Source organism: Rhipicephalus microplus, chromosome 3 (assembly GCF_043290135.1).
Source record: "Rhipicephalus microplus isolate Deutch F79 chromosome 3, USDA_Rmic, whole genome shotgun sequence".
Taxonomy (NCBI): Eukaryota; Metazoa; Arthropoda; class Arachnida; order Ixodida; family Ixodidae; genus Rhipicephalus; species Rhipicephalus microplus.
In genome coordinates, this window is record NC_134702.1 from 94947330 (window position 1) to 94964443 (window position 17114).

The following is a 17114-nucleotide window of genomic DNA, read 5'->3' on the forward strand; positions in this document are numbered from 1 at the left end:
CCCGCATCTACATGTTTGAGGGCAAATGTCGTCGAAAGACGATAGTCTTCCGTCTGGAGAAAGTGAAAAAAACATTTCTTTCATATTTTGCGCAAGAAAATCGGTGAATGGGAAGGCACTGTGTGAGACATGAGCGCTAGGTGGCAGTAATCTTGAAAAACGAAAGGATGACCTCCGACATAGCGAGGGCGCGGCGGGCGCGCGCAATCTCGGAGGCCATAATTTGTAGAATGCAGTGTGAGTGGCTGTACCATATCGTCTTAGAAAAACGTAGGATGGATAGAAGAACTCTATTTTGTAGCCCAGAAAAACGTGACTAGCACGCAGTAAACGCCTTTCCTTTCGTGCATAGCATTGCATTGTTAGTACAGCCTAATAAACGATATGGTTCCTAAAATTACTTATGTATGCCCTTTCTGATAGAAAGAAGCGCACCACAGAATTATGACGTGTTGATATTGTTCGAAAAATATGCACAATATTTTCTCTTTAATCTACGCTCGCACAAGTATGAACGCAGAAACCAGATCGCTATTCACGGGTGCTGGGATGAGGGTGAACATAAGCGGTTGCAGTTAACAGATAGACAAGTCGAATGAAAGATACACAGGCAGGCCTAAACTTCCGCGTTGAAGTATCCAAAGAAAGTCTATTGTTTTTATAATTCCACAACCGATAGCTTCAGAGTTCATAGGTTACAGTGTCCTGGCAAATCCACTCAATAAATGTCCACGTTTCGAAGTGTTGCAGTCAGTTCCTCGATAACTACATAACAATACAGTGCTGCAATATTTTAGCCGTTGAATTGCCGTCTTATTCCTGCGTGAACAGCGTGCTCGAATTTTGCGAATACCTTAGCAAGATACATGATTCGGCTTGTTGGCACTCCGTGGAAGCTGCTACAGCGCGAATCCAAGACGACAGACGAGAGAAGGTGAAACACACAGGCGCTAGTGTGCGTCGCTTGTGTGTGTCGCATTCCCTTGTGTGCCGTTTTTGCAGCTTGCGCTGTAACAGTTTCTACGAATACCGCTCATATTCTTCACTATAGGAATAACAGTATATTTAAGGATAGCATTAAGGAAATTAATAGACTGGGCCAGAACGAAGGACCTATCCAAATGTATGCAAACAGAGACAACGCGTATTCAGTACGCACACTTTTTTAACAGATTACGAAACGTGCTGACCATGCCTTGCGCATACCCACAGATTTGCCATACGGCGGGGAGCAGGAGGCGACGCGGGCGGAAGATGGGGTGCGGGCCCTCATGCTCGGTGACGGCATGGCACCCCGAGACCTCGGCGCACGACCACGCGGCTGGAGGTCACAGCCCGCGGGCAGTTCGCGTGTGGCCCATACGTCCGGCGGCCCGGGTGGGCCCCGACGCCTCGGGCTACCGGTCGTCACAGGGCCTGGCCCAGGACAGCTGCTGCCGCGCTGACGACACGGCGGCCCGGCCGGACTCGGCGTACGAGGCCAGCTCCGTGGCCTTCGAGCTCCCCGATGTACACTCGCTTCATCCACTCCGAGTCACGGTGAGATGACAACGATGACAAGAAGGCTTCCTTGCGCTTGGCAGGCATGACGTGGTTTGCTATATGGTTTGTGCCACCATGTCATTAGTACATTAGCGCTTTTGAGCTTTGGCATGGTAACTTTACTGAAGCAATGCACAAGTGTAGGTAACAGAAGAAATGAAGTAGAGGTTGAAATGAATAGGTGAAAACTAAGGTCAAGATGTCGCTATCACATTTCAGCCGATTATTTAACGTGGAACGCACCCTAACAGAGTGTTGGGTAGACATTTCCACAAACTTTATGGGAATGGTTCTCAAATAGGGGGTCCGCGGAACCGAGAGGTTTCGCGAAGGCAAATGGTGGTTTGAGAATCCCACCATAAAAAAATAGCACTAGTTTTTTTTTCTTGGTGGCACAATATATGTGCCGTGACAACGGTGTCTTGATTTTTCGGTATGTTTCGCCGCATAATATGTGTGGCCTCTGGAGGATCTGGCTTATTTTAGCACTTTCTTTTCTTTACAGAATGGATTTTAACGAAAGTGTAACAAAAGCCCTAAATGCATTGTACTTTTCTTCGACGTACAAATGCTGACAGACTTTTAGGGGCGAAGCTTCTCTGAGTCTAACTTTGTCATGCGTCACACGTAACCGAGAGAAGAAGAGACGAGAAAGAAAAGAAGGCAGCATTTTCTGAACAGTATAATAGCGGACGCTGTCTCATAGAAGCACATACAAACTGCAGTTGATTGAGAAAAGTCTAGACGACGCTGTACCGCTGCTCTCCGACTCGCTGCTGCACGACTGTGCCTGGGTAGCTAGAGAACGAGTGCTTCTCTCAGTCTTCTGTATAGCCACCGTACGTGGTGGATCGTTGGTAGGGCTTGGACAAAGCAGAATGGCGGGTACGTTGAAGACGCTTGCGCTCGGCTTCCTTGGCTCGCGTCTCGTCGGTGTTACCAGCACGCCATCTGCATTCTCGAACGCGATCGGACGCATGCTTGAACGGACAGAGACATGGACGGTGTTATGCCAGCGAGTCCTCGTCAAACGTCCGTGCCTCTGAAAAAGACAATCTGGGTCAAGGCCAGCCCGCAGTCCGCCTGACGCGAACATCTCAACGGCGTGAACACGCGCGGCGCCTCTCTGGCCCACGTGCATTGAGTCAGCGGCGCACGTGACAGCGAGCCGGCGTCCTCGTGTCTGGTTGTCTGACGCATGGCGCGGCGACCCCATTGGAGGAATCTGCCCTGACGACCAGCGGCGCTTCTGATTGGACATTTTGGTTGGACCCGGTGTAAATAAAAGAAGCCCTGCGGCGCGTCGCGATCGGAGGTCCTATGAGAGAGGAGTCCCCATGTCGGAGAGCCGACATGTGTGTGAGTCGGCGGTCTTAGGCGAAAAGCTGACCTATGTGTTAGAGAGGAGAGCTCGGCTCTTCGAGTCTCTGTCGGCCCCCGTGCCGAAATTGTAACGCCTCTGTATATATGCTGTACATAAACCTTATTTAACTCACCGTCGTCTCGTCCGCTCGTCTTATCAGCTCTGCGCAGAAGCAGTCGCGAGCTGAGAAACATACGCTACCAAACGGCTGGTGACCTTCCCGGCGGAGTTGGAAGCAGTGGCGCCTACAGGACCGTGTTGGCGTCGCCGTCTTTTGCAACAGTGGAGGTCAGCGGTGAGATTTCGGAGGTGGCTTCGCAACAGTGGTGGCTTCGGCGGGACCGGTCCGTCGTGCGCAACAGTGGTTGGCAGCTGCGGGATCGGCCGGCGTCAGCGACATCGATGCGGTGAGTGCCTGATGTTTTCCCCTCAGTTCACCAGACTACTCTAGCTCAGGTTGTAGTAGTTTAGAGAAGGGCTGTGTGAAGCATTAGAGTGAGCTTTGATCGTTTCAAGCAAAGTCGAAGTGCTTTGAAACCAAAGTTAATGCGGAGGGGGTAAACACGGGAGAGTGAAAAATTGCTTGCGCGTCTTGCTAGTTGACTTATAGTGGGTACGGCAAGTAAATTGTTAACAGGGGCAAACAGCAAGAGGCTAGTGTGAACGATGGAGAACCTTAAAGTGAAGGAACTCATCGAAATTTGTGAGGAACTCGGCATTACTTTGGGCCGTGCGAAACGAAAGCAAGCGATCCTTGAAATCGTGAAGGATGAGGGAGTGTCGGCTGAGGAAGTCGATGAGGCCTGGGTGGATATTAAAGCACGCCGTGAGGAAGCTGAAAGGCGAGAAGCTCGCGAACGTGAAGAAAGGCGAGAAGCTCGCGAACGTGAAGAGGCTGAAAGGCGCGAAGCTCGCGAAGAAACTGAAAGGCGCGAACGTCGCGAGGAGGCCGAGAGACAGGAGCGCCTCGAGATGAAACGAATAGAATTGGCAATCCTACAGTGTTCGCAGGCGCCTAGCGCAGCTTCTCCGACGATTCAGGTCAGCGGTATTAGAATTCGGGATCAACTGCCACCGTTCGTAGTAGGCGAGGACATGGCGAAATATCTCGTCAAGTTTGAACACGTCTGTGAGCGAAATGCTTTGGAGCAGTCTCTTTGGGCGCGGAACCTGCTAGCTCTTCTTCCCGGCGAAGTGTCCGACGCATTAACTTGCTTGTCTAGGGAAGCGTTTGAGAGCTATGACGAGGTTAAGGAAGTGCTCTTGAGACGTTATAAGTTGTCACCCGAGGCTTTCAGGCAAAGGTTCCGGTATGCTGAAAAGGGGAATGAGTCACACGTTGACTTCGCGTTTCGTCTTAAAGCCGATTTGATTGAATGGCTCAAGGGCGAAGGTGTTTATGACGACCGCGATAAAGTGGTGGAATGCGTTGCATTGGAGCAATTCTACCGCTGCATCGAGGAGGATGTCAGACTTTGGATGCAGGACAGACTTGGGGAAGTACAGTTAAATAAGGCAGCTGAGTTAGCTGAGGAGTATTATATTCGCCGAAAGTTGCATAGCAGGGCAGTGCGCGTTGAAAAGGATGAAAGGAAAGAGGGCTTTTCAAGGAAACCTGATCAACGGAAACCCGTTCCGCACCGTAATTTCAAAAAGGACCCGTCTCTTACGAAGGACAGTGTAGGGGAAGGACAAACAGAAGCGGAGAAATCGAGTGAGGTTTCTACCACACAGGCATTTGAATCGGAAAACAAACGGAAGCCGCTAATCTGCTACAACTGTAAAAAGGAAGGGCACATCGCGAGAAACTGTCAGGAAAAGTTTGCCTTCGCAACGATCCGAGAATCAGAAAAAAACATTCGGTTGTTGGAGCCGTATCTCCAAGAAATTAGGGGCAATGAGAAAACGTGCCGAGCACTTAGAGACTCAGCGGCAACCATGGACGTTGTCCATCCTTCATTGGTGTCTCCGGATGACTTCACAGGAGAATGCACGTGGATCAGGCAAGTCGCCGAGGAGCAGAGTGTTCGCTTACCAATCGCCACGGTTGTCATTGAAGGCCCGTTCGGTAAGCTTCGCACCGAAGCGGCTGTGTCTGCCGCGCTGAACGATCGTTTTCCTTATCTTTTCTCCAACAACTCGGAGCAGCTCCTCAAAGAGCAGGACAAATCGTTCTTCCCCAACTTTGCGTGCATGGCCCTCACGCGATCGCAAGCGCGAAAGCTTTCGCGGAAGCTGGACCTGGTTCCATGCAGTGAACTCTCAAGTGACCTTGTCGGCGGGTCGACGGAACCCCAGAAAGGAAAGTTTCCGCATGAGTCCTGTGAGCAGTCACGCGAGCGGCCCGTCGCCGAACCGGCCGGCGCGGTCTCCGTAGAAAGGGGAGACGACATGGCGCCATTGAGTCAGAGCGAGGGGGTTGCAACGCTCTCGCCTGTAGCGGAAAGTTGGAGCGAGCTGCCGAGAGTTGATCGAGAGACGCTCATTCGAGAGCAGCGTGAGGATCTCTCGATTGAAGCGCTAGTGGAAAGCCAAATTGAAGCGCTAGTGGAAAGCCAAATTGAAGCGCTAGTGGAAAGCCAGAAAAACGCGGCAAAAGTGCTGTCGAAGGAGCACTACGAGGAATCGGTGAAGAAGCGTGCTTTTAAAGTAGGGAGTCAGGTAATGCTGCTGCAGCCGTCCAAAAGGAACAAGCTTGAGGTTGATTGGGAAGGGCCCGCCACAGTATTATCGAAGCCTTGCGATTCAAATTATGAAGTGAAATTGGGAGGGCGGCCGGACAAAATTTACAACTTGATGAAACCATACGTTCAACATCAAGCGGTCGTAAATCTGTTGTTGAATGCTTCAGTGGAAGAGGAAGCAGAAAATTTGAGTTCTAGTGAGGTAATTGAAGGGGGATCGAAAGTAATCCGGGAGCAGATAAGCCTAGAGCCTAGCTTAAGTGAAGGAGGACCTGAGAAAGATTGGTTCCGAGTTTGAAGACGTGTTTTCGGACCGCCCCGGAAACATGAGGGTGATCGAACACGATATCGAGCTAAGCGGTGAGGAGTCAATCCGTAGCAAGCCGTATCGTTGTTCCCCTGTGCAACGTCGAAAGTGTGAGCTGCTCTTGGTGCCGCATAGGTATCGTCGCCTAAAAGTGGCCGGTTACTGAAGTGGAGCATGTTGCTCCACAGCGCAACTTTGACGTTCGCTAAAGAAAAAAAAAGGAAAGGTAAACGCTAATGCAGGTGCATTGAGCAGTGCGTTCCAGCTAGTAACTTCTCAACCTTTCGGTTTCTCGCTGGCGATTCGGGGCAAAATTTTGACCTCATCACGACCTGGGCTGAGCGCTCTCGTTCAGAGTGATCTCAAGGGGCCAACTTTATGTGGTATTCTAATCCGTTACGTTGTTGTACGTGGGAAAAAAATTGAGTTGTCATTTTAAGGGTCTTTTGTCCCACATGTGCCTCTTGATGTAGAGGGAACAAAATTCCGATAGACACGTAGATAGGTATATGTTGTACTATACTTTGTCTGGTGTTCTGTCGGGTGACCGAGGGCGCTTGCTTGTGTCGTGTGTTGTTTGTTGTCGAACCGTTCTTAGCAAGTTGCAGAACCATCGACAAGTGCTGAAACCGAAGGTGGTCAGAAGAGACGAGTGAAGCTGGTCGACAAGTTGTGGCGACAAGCCAGTGGAGCTGGGATCCGTCGTCAAAAATGGGACGTGTTCCCGGAACAGTCTGGAGCTGTATTCTCCCCATGGCCCTGGAGGCGAACCTGGAGGGACCTGGCGAACGAGCGCACCTGACATCCGAGCCCCGTGGAAGCAGCTCGTCTTTCCGGTGCATTATCTGGCGGCGGGGGTGCTGTTATGCCAGCGAGTCCTCGTCAAACGTCCGTGCCTCTGAAAAAGGCAATCTGGGTCAAGGCCAGCCCGCAGTCCGCCTGACGCGAACATCTCAACGGCGTGAACACGCGCGGCGCCTCTCTGGCCCACGTGCATTGAGTCAGCAGCGCACGTGACAGCGAGCCGGCGTCCTCGTGTCTGGTGGTCTGACGCATGGCGCGGGGACCCCATTAGAGGAATCTGCCCTGACGACCAGCGGTGCTTCTGATTGGACATTTTGGTTGGACCCGGTGTAAATAAAAGAAGCCCTGCGGCGCGTCGCGATCGGAGGTCCTATGAGAGAGGAGTCCCCATGTCGGAGAGCCGACATGTGTGTGAGTGGGCGGTCTTAGGCGAAAAGCTGACCTATGTGTTAGAGAGGAGAGCTCGGCTCTTCGAGTCTCTGTCGGCCCCCGTGCCGAAATTGTAACGCCTCTGTATATATGCTGTACATAAACCTTATTTAACTCACCGTCGTCTCGTCCGCTCGTCTTATCAGCTCTGCGCAGAAGCAGTCGCGAGCTGAGAAACATACGCTACCAAACGGCTGGTGACCTTCCCGGCGGAGTTGGAAGCAGTGGCGCCTACAGGACCGTGTTGGCGTCGCCGTCTTTCGCAACAGTGGAGGTCAGCGGTGGGATTTCGGAGGTGGCTTCGCAACAGTGGTGGCTTCGGCGGGACCGGTCCGTCGTGCGCAACAACGGATAGACGAACGGACGCTTCGCCCCACTCATCATCATTCACTCCGTGGATATGCTGTGCTTTTTTAAAGGTCTGCCTATTGCTAAGAGTGAACTTATCTAGAAACGGGTTGAACGTCACTGTGAACCGCAGACGTATTGACAATCTGTTCACACTGAATTGGCATGACACTTGGACGACTGTTTTGTAAGAAGCAATAAAAGGCATCCATTTCTGATCTGGAGTCTGACGCGCTACCGTTGCACCGCCTGGTCACAAATGGCACCCATTTCACACTGTATGGGGTATTATATTATGACCCCCCTCCTCACCCTTTTTTTTATTGCGATAGCAGTTATATGGACACTCTCGGCTGAACTTTGCCGCCGGCGGCGGCATCAATGTCATGCTCCGTATATTATACGTATCTATATATATATGAAATTGCAAGAAAGAAAAAATATTTTAAAAAGCACCAAGGTGCACGGAATCGAATGAAATAGCTACTCCGAAAAATGTTCTTCACCATTCAAGTGGCAAGATATTTATATCCACTACTTACCGCTGCTTAGTTTTCGGCATTACCAGAAAGATGGCGCAATGAGCGCACGTCGCCACATCGCGCAGCAGCGCCCGCTCTAATCTCCTACGCGTACTTTGCCCGGCATAGCGAAGGGGAGCGACGCTCCCTCGCGCACTCTTATCTCGCGGTGGCCAGGAGGGGAGGATTGTACACCTTGACTGGCCTCGGGCTTTACGTGGAACGAACGCAATTCGGCGACTGGATGATCGGCCTCTTTCTGTGCAGGTGCCATTACAGCAACGTCCACATGCCTTAACAGCCCACAAGGCAGTGAAAGCCCTGCTGTGTTTCCTGAGAAAGACAGGCTTGTGCGAACGCCTCTGACATGTGGTAGAATTCTACACGCTGCAGTGAAATTTCAGTCAGTCTCTCCCCCATTTTTTCTTTTCCCTCACTTCCCTCTACCTCATCTTTCTTGTGTCCTTCCCTAATTCCCCAGTGTAGTGTAGCCAACTGGTTGTCTTTCTGGTTAACCTCCCAGCCTTCTCCCTTCTGTTGCTTCCTCCATAATTCTGCTGTAGTTACGAGGCGCACAAAGGTCACTGCAATCATTGCAGTCTCCGTTCGCGAAAAGCTCGCGCTTGTCAGACTGTGCGAAGTAACAAATGAGACGCTTATTCGCATGCATCCGTACCTGTTAGTACGTTTCGTGCGTAATTTGTGCGCGAGAAGCGCGGGACACGTATTGATCTGCTTTCCATTCTTTGCGTGACCTTTGAAATTATTGCTATCGCGTCCATTGCTTCGCCTTCGTGGTAAAGTTGTGACTTTTTTCTCCCTGCGAGAAGTTTGTCATCAAATCCAGCAACCAGCATTGTGTACCGGAGCATCTGTAGCTTGAATTCATCGCCATGTGTCATAGGGAACGCTCCACGAACAAATGAATTCAATGACTAGAAAATGTATCAAGTTTGGTGGCATGTCGAGTTCACCGTAATGGTACCCTGATTACGGCGCTCGGCTTTTGACCAAAAAGTTCAGTGTTTGATCCCCGTCGCATTTTCCATGGGAATGCGTGCAGCAGTGTGTGTACTATTCGATTTCAGTGCACGTCAAGGAGCTACAGATGATCAAGATTTTCAAAGCCCTCCACCACAGCACCTCATAATGATATCGTAGGTCTGACACGTGGGACATTCGAAATTATTTTAATAATATGCTTACGTACTTTATTGATATAGAGGAAACAGCTTTAGAGGAACACTAAAGAGAAACAATGACTTGTTTTAGATTGATAAACTGAACTCGGACAACTCCAATGCCTTATGATTCTTTATCATAAGTTCATTATTGGCGCAGAAAACCAACTGAAGTTCTACTTTTAAACTTCACCACAATATCTCCACGCGTGACGTAAAAAAGTAAAAAAAAATAAATTTATTGTATTTTCACGAGATTATCTCGATGAAACTTTATGAAAACTCGTATGCTAGGTCTGTGACACCTACAGGTGACAATTTACACTTCACTTTTGTCAATTAAAGGCTATGCAAGACTCAGTAGACGCATTCAGATTCCATGACATCTTGGGGTTTGGTGCGGAAATCCGAAGTAGGCGTCTGTACCCACAGTTTGTCCTCGGGATAATGAATTTGTATACCAGTACGAAAAAAATCGTCTTGCTCTTTAGTGTTTCTTTATGGCTGGTGTCTTAGCGTGACGCAGAACTTGGCGTGCGCTAAACGCTGGAAGTATATGGAAACCAAACCATCTTGCAAGATAACGCAAGCAGTGTTTGAGGCCTTGTCTTGGCGACTGAAAAGGTGGTCTTTGGTGTAGTAAGATGCCAAATGTAAAGCTCCTTTATTTTTGCGCCAAAATGTCAGGTGTCCGCATGTGCAGTGATATGTTACAGCAGAATGTCCCAAGCAGATTTTGTATGGCGACACAGTACTATGCCAGTGCAGTGTCACGGTCCTGCGGTCACCCCTGGTCACGCACCGGCTGCCACTGTATTTGGGCCAAAACGCAAAAGTCACACACGAAAAAAAGAAAATTTGGGAGGGGTGCCAGGCTCTAGGCGCCGACGGGGCTATCGAATCGACGACGTTTGACTGCCGATCACGTTCACTGTGATCGCTGGCCCGACTCCTCCAAGGCCACTGATTACACTGGGGCAGCAGCTGGTCAGTGGTGTGACAGTTCTCATCAGCACGGCGGTACAACTTTTCGCGAGATGGTGATGCAGGAGGCTTATCCCCTGCAGGAGGTGATGCAGGAGGCTTGCCATTTCCCACTGGCATTATTGTGAAATAGTCATCCTTTATCTCTTGTTGGGGAGGGCGAGAAGTGATAGAAAATAGGTGCACTAGATGACAGAGTGATGGGCTTGAATTCTTATTAACGGTTCATGAACGTGGGCTGTCTGTAACTATCCCCGCGCTGCAAGTTTGCTGAAACACCGGCTGGTGTTGGTAAAAAAGCATAAAATGTGTAGTTCCGCGCACATTTCAGGAATGACATGCCTTTTATAAGTATGACAAAGATCTTCCTGTGAAGGCTCTCTTGTTTTTTCCAATTATTTTTATTGGCCTGCCGTTCAACATAACATATATTCATAACGTCAACAGAGCTTCATTGCCATTGCCGGATAACAGACAACGGACAAGACCTTGAGGTGCTTCGCCACTAAAAGCAATTCAACGGTGTTAGTTATCTTCCAAGTAAACGCTGTTAATTATGAAGACTAAGAGAGAAACTTTGTTCTACTGTCGTTTAAGCTGATTAGAGATCTCGGTGGAGCCCACCATCCAGTTCTCACTCACTTTGCTCTGTTCAAGAGGGATAATTCGCCCTCCTGATCCTCACTGGGAGGTAGGGCCTCACGCAGTCACTATGAAAGTAAAAACTACGAACATGAGGCAGAAAACAGGCTTGTAAAAGTGAACATGTGGCTAGTAAAAGTGGCTAGCATGCATTACATTCGTTGCAGCTCAAATTATGTCTAGACTTTTCGCAGGCTTGCTTTCGAGACTTCATGCAAGAGCGATGCTTTCAGGCAACTGAATACAATGTTGAATGCTCAAAGTTTGCAGGCTGTACAGCATCACCGTAGCAGGAAGGCTAAGAAACATCCGGAAGAAATGATGAACACATTTTACAATTACACGTCCGCAAAAACCATACTTGGGATTCAAATGTGCTCATCGATACACGCAGAGCCATGTACTAATTAGTTCAACGTGCCAGCAACAACAAACGTTACAAGGCGTGCATGTATTAGGGCGAGAAACTTTCCAGTCCGCTTAGAAAAAAAACTTTTTACACTATGTACAGAAAACAAACGTTTCGTAATTATTTTTTTAATTTTATTTTATTTACAGACAATGCAATCCCCATAGGAGATTTTATACATCATCACGGTAAAAAAGAAATTGGCAGCAAAACAACAAAGGTAGCAAACACTGCCTCAAAAAAAATACAGTTCAAATAAACACAGAGCTCGCATACACAACATCAACTACATAAAAAAATACATATTTTGCGAGATCTGTTGCAAATTGGAAAGTAATCAAGAGATATTTTCATCATATGAAGACAGTGAAGGTTGAGCAGCTTGAGTGTTAGTTAGGTCTTTCATTCAGTCATAGTCCTTGAAAAAAAAAACACTATTTGTAATAATTATTTCATTCTATAAATATATATGTGCCACGACAAACATCATAACGTTGCAGTGAAGACATCATTGCGCTAATATACACGACAATGTTGGCATACATGCACACAAGAGCTCAATGCGATATCATGATACAATGGTACAATGATACAATAGATGCGGTGAAACACAATTGAGTACAGCTGAAATCATGAATAGCGACTCAATGGACGCTGCCGTTTAGTTTAGCAGAAGTTGATTTATGCTATGTACAGAGCATGAATTGTGCGTAACGAAGGAATACATCCACATTTTCATAGTTGTACATCACCACAACACAAAAAATAACGTTTTCACGTAAAGCAAACAGAACAAATCAGATCAACAGAATAACAAATGCATATATCTCACAACTGGCACTATAGGAAATGTGTCTAATTGGTAAATGGGTGAGTGCACGCACGTTTCGATAGTTTACATCAAATTAGGGGTAGAACCACCATGGCATGAAATAATAAGGTGGCGAACCCAGTTCATAAGGGCAAGGCAAGAAGCAAATCAACTCTGACTTTATTGTGCGGCTTGTCACTATGTCGGCCAAAAAATAAGTGTTACCTATTCATGCTCAACGTTGACAAAAGAGCATGACCAATGGCGCAGAAACTCGCGATCTCTCATGAAGAGCTCTTCGGAGAGGAACGCGAGCATCCCACGCCTCATGCACACCAATATTGGCCACAAGGCACGTTGACGGTCATTCCCAGTGACGGCTTCACAGCGGTTACGTCAAAGGCTGGACAGGCCGACAACTACTATAAGAGTGCCGCGAAACGCCCCTGTGGGTACCGGCCACCGGGAACGAACTCTCGGACACGTTGGATACGAAAACCAGCATGGACCACATGCCACAAACGGCGGAAAACCACACACTCAATCGTAACATGCTAGGATTGGTCTCAACCATGACGTAGTTAGGGCAAGTGGCCGTGTTTATCACCTGTCATCGCTGTAGCCGATCGCGAGTGTGGAGCAAGCCTCAGCTCCACCACCAAAGTCACGAAGATGACCTGGCAACGCCGCTGCGGCCATGCGCTCCCACGGGTGACTCATGACCGCATGATGGTGCCGAGGTATCAAAGGCTCCACAATGGTGGCCATTGTGTCCACCACTTTCGCTTCAGCTACATCGATTCTAGGGCATGAAGTCTGCAGACGGTGATGGAAGGCCAGCAAGGCACGATACACAGTCGGCCAATGGGAGACTGTGGACCACAGTTGATAGGACCATCGGGTACCAAGACATTTAGGGACTGGCCTAGGTGGTAACGTGCGAGTGTTTGCACAGGTGAACCATTGTTACTTAAACGGACACTAAAAGCAACTATGAAGTCGACGTTGATTGTTGAAGAAGCTGCTGACCGGCAGGTCGCGGGTTCAAATCCCGGCTGTGGTGGCTGCATTCCCGATGGAGGCGGAAATGTTGTAGGCCCGTGTACTCAGATTTGGGTGCACGTTAAAGAACCCCAGGTGGTCGAAATTTCCGGAGCCTTCCACTACGGCGTCTCTCATAATCATATGGTGGTTTTGGGACGTTAAACCCCACATATCAATCATCAATCAATTGTTGAAATAGTGGTACAGAAACCTCGTAGTGTTGCTTTTGTGCCAAGGAAGGGCTTATTTTGAAGTGAAATCACGTTTTAGTAGCCCGAATCAAGTTAGCGCACTTCAAATGACCCGCCTCAAAAAGCGGTCCGAATAACGTCACTGTTGCCGTGCACAACATTGCCCGGCTTTACTGCGTGGTCACCGACACTACAGTAGACAGAACGAAAGCAGCGGGAGCCACAGCAGCAACAACGGCTATTGATCAATTTCCTGCCATTGGCTCCGAGATGGCAGACGTGTTTTATTCCACTGCGCTCCGCTAGATGATACGACCTGTCCAGTGTAACCAGGCAAAAATTGAATGTTTGAACCACTTGCGCCATCCACATAGTAACGTCCGGCGGTTCCTTTTTCCACGAATCAAACAAAAATACGCAAGCACCATTTTACTTCGTCTTTTGACGCACGGAAGGTTTCCTATTTAGTGCTGCTAGATCGTATAACTAGTGTATAAATGTAGGGGGTTTGTTTGACGTGATCGGTATCATTTTAGAATATCCTATAGCGGTGCACGTATTCTTGTGTATTTACATTAATTGCTCGGTAAGTAGGGCACTGCTGTTGATAATATTGTCGTTTAAGCTAATGTCAGACAGTGAGCTTTCTCTTGATTGAATGATTGATTGATTGATTGATTGATTGATTGAAACTTTATTTTGGTCCGGAGAGGACGCTGGGGAGACCCCGCGCCACCCGACTAATCCCACGTAGGGACTGTGAAGCCGAGCTTGGCGGCCCGTTCATGGGCACTCTGGATGGCCAGGGTTGATCGTTAAGTTCGGGCTGCGCTCTCACGCAGCCCACCTGTGTTCGCTGAGGGCGGAGGCGATGACTTCACATTCCCACAACACATGGTTGAATGTTGCTAACAGTCCACAGGCGGGTCAATCTGCACTTGGATACCGTTCAGGGTACATGGCATGAAGAACCACATGGTTAGGGTACGCATTGACTTGCAATAGTCTAAAGGTATGACACCCTCTCTCACACTGGCACAAGGCATGATGTGAGAGAGGGAATACCCGTCTTGACAGATAGAAGTGCTTTGTCATTTCGTTGAGCGTAAGTAAGGGTTCCAAAGGAACAAGCAGGATTTCGAACAGGCTACTCAACAATTGACCACATTCATACTATCAATCAGGTAATAGAGAAATGCTCAGAGTTTTAACCAACCACTATACATAGCCTTCATAGATTACGAGAAGGCGTTTGATTCAGTAGAAATATCAGCCGTCATGCAAACACTGTGGAATCAGGGCGTAGATGAAGCATATATAAACATTCTGGAAGAAATCTACAGGGGATCAACTGCTACCATAGTGCTTCATAAAGAAAGCAACAGAATACCAATCAAGAAGGGTGTAAGGCAGGGGGACACAATTTCCCCAATGCTATTTACCGCGTGTTTACAGGAGGTTTTCAGAAGCCTAGAATGGGAACAGTTAGGGATAAGAGTCAATGGAGAATACCTTAGTAACCTGCGCTTCGCCGATGACATTGCATTACTGAGTAACTCGGGGGACGAATTGCAACTCATGATTACGGAGTTAGACAAGGAGAGCAGAAAGGTGGGTCTTAAAATTAATCTGCAAAAAACGAAAGTAATGTACAACAACCTCGGCAAGCAGCAGCGCTTCGAGATAGGTAATAGCGCACTTGAAGTTGTAAAAGACTATGTCTACTTAGGGCAGGTAATAACCGCAGAGCCGAACCACGAGATTGAAGTAACTAGCAGAATAAGAATGCGGTGGAGAACATTCGGCAAGCACTCTCAAATTATGACAGGTAGATTGCCACTATCCCTCAAGAGGAAAGTATATAACAGCTGTATCTTGCCGGTACTTAGCTACGGAGCAGAAACCTGGAGACTTACAAAGAGGGTTCAGCTTAGATTGAGGACGACGCAGCGAGCAATGGAAAGAAAAATGGTAGGTGTAACCTTAAGAGACAAGAAGAGAGCAGAGTGGATTAGGGAACAAACGGGGGTTAAGGATATCATAGCTGAAAACAAGAAGAAGAAATGGACATGGGCAGGGCATGTAGCGCGTAGACAGGATAACCGCTGGTCATTAAGGGTAACTGACTGGATTCCCAGAGAAGGGAAGCGGGTTAGGAGGAGACAGAAGGTTAGGTGGGCAGATGAGATTAAGAAGTTTGCGGGTATAAATTGGCAGCAGCAAGCACAGGACCGGGCTAACTGGCGGAACATGGGAGAGGCCTTTGTCCTGCAGTGGACGTAGTCAGGCTGATGATGATGATGATGATGATGAAGTAAGGGTTCCAAGTGAAGCAAAGGGACTGCAGAGGTGGCGTGGTCAGTGAGTCCTCACGCGGCCACGTGTGTGCTCTCGTTAGGGTTAGAGGTAGAGCCCTCAATAGATCCGAGGTGATTGGGAACTAAGTAAGGGAATGGGGCGTGATACTCCTAACGCTTCGGAGAATGCGGAGGGCCTGAGAGGCAGCCATCTTGGTTTTGTAGGCTTTGGTAGCCACCTTGGAGTCACTGTATATTGACTTTCTGCGACGATCTAGAATATCCAGCACGATTGCAACCTGTTTGGCTATCACGGACTCCGATGTGCGTACCGTGGCGGAGCAAGTGAGCCTAGAATTTGAGTCGACAATGGAAACAGCGAATGCCTCTTGTAGGACATATGGCGCAGCATCCACTAAGCTTGCATAAGTGGGGTTGCTACGGATGTGCTCGAGGAGAGCTCTACCACTGGCCCTACGCCGCTCGACGTTGTGCGCAGGGTGCATATTTCGGGGATTGGGTGCAATGCGCAGTGGTGACCTTATGTCTCTGGGAATCTGCATGGAATCGGGGCACCGGTCAGTAGAGTTGAGGCCAAAATCTTCGAGTATCTTGCGGCCCGATTTTATTCCGGAAAGCCTGAGCCGCTGTGAGTGCTGTTGCACCTCGATTATCTCTTAGAGTGTATTGTGAACACCAAGCTAGAAAAGGTTTTCAGTGCGAGTGCTTACAGGCAAGCCGAGCGCTAGCTTGAAGACCTTTCTTATGAGAAAATTGAGCTTACTCCTCTCTGCAACATACCAATTATGCATGACCGCTGAGTACGAAAGGTGGCCGTGCAAAAACGCATGTATGATGTGGATGAGATTGTCCTCCTTGATTCCCCGGTGTCTGTTGGTGATCCTCCAGATGAGACCGAGAGCACTTTTTGTCTTAGTAGTGATCTGTCTGAGTGCAGCTCAGTTAGCGCCGTTAGACTCGATACACATTCCCAATATTCCGAGTGAATCCACTCTAGGCACTGGGGATCCCTCACCAGTGAAAAGCCGTATTTTACTTTGAGACGCAGGTTTCCAGTAGCGGTGGCCTCCACCTCGGGGTCTTTTCTTGTAGAGCAGAAGTTCAGATTTCGATGGGGAGAACCTGAGACCAGTAGGAAGGAGGAAACGTTCGGTCACGTCGATTGCGCGCTGCATGGCTTCCTCAACTTGACCATCGCTCCCGCCGGTGCACCAGGTGGTTATATCATCTGTGTAAATTATATGATTGATTCATTGAACCTTCGTGAGTTCCTTAGAGAGCCCGATCATCACGATGTTAAATAGGGTTGGTGAAATGATTGAGCCCCAGGCGTGCTGCGTGAACCGAGGTTGATCTCTCGTGAGAAGTACCCTTTGATCTTGAGCTTGGTTGTTCTCTGGGTAAAAAAGGATCTCATGAAGTCATAGTCTCTTCCCTAGCCCTAGGCTGGAATAGACTGGAGAATGAATTCGTGAGAAATGTTGTCGAAAGCCTTCTCCAGGTCTAATCCAAGGATGGCTCTGGTATCTCCCGTGC

General features: G+C 48.6%; 1 protein-coding gene across 1 annotated transcript in view; it reads left to right on the forward strand.

Annotated features, from left to right (window-relative positions):
• Window positions 1-1254: 1254 nt before the first annotated feature.
• LOC119159700 (calpain clp-1-like) overlaps window positions 1255-17114 on the forward strand; it is a 54348-nt gene continuing 38488 nt past the window's right edge. Inside the window, exon 1 of the mRNA XM_037412534.1 lies at window positions 1255-1539. Coding sequence (XP_037268431.1) covers window positions 1255-1539 — 285 coding nt within the window. The remainder of the gene's footprint in view (window positions 1540-17114) is intronic.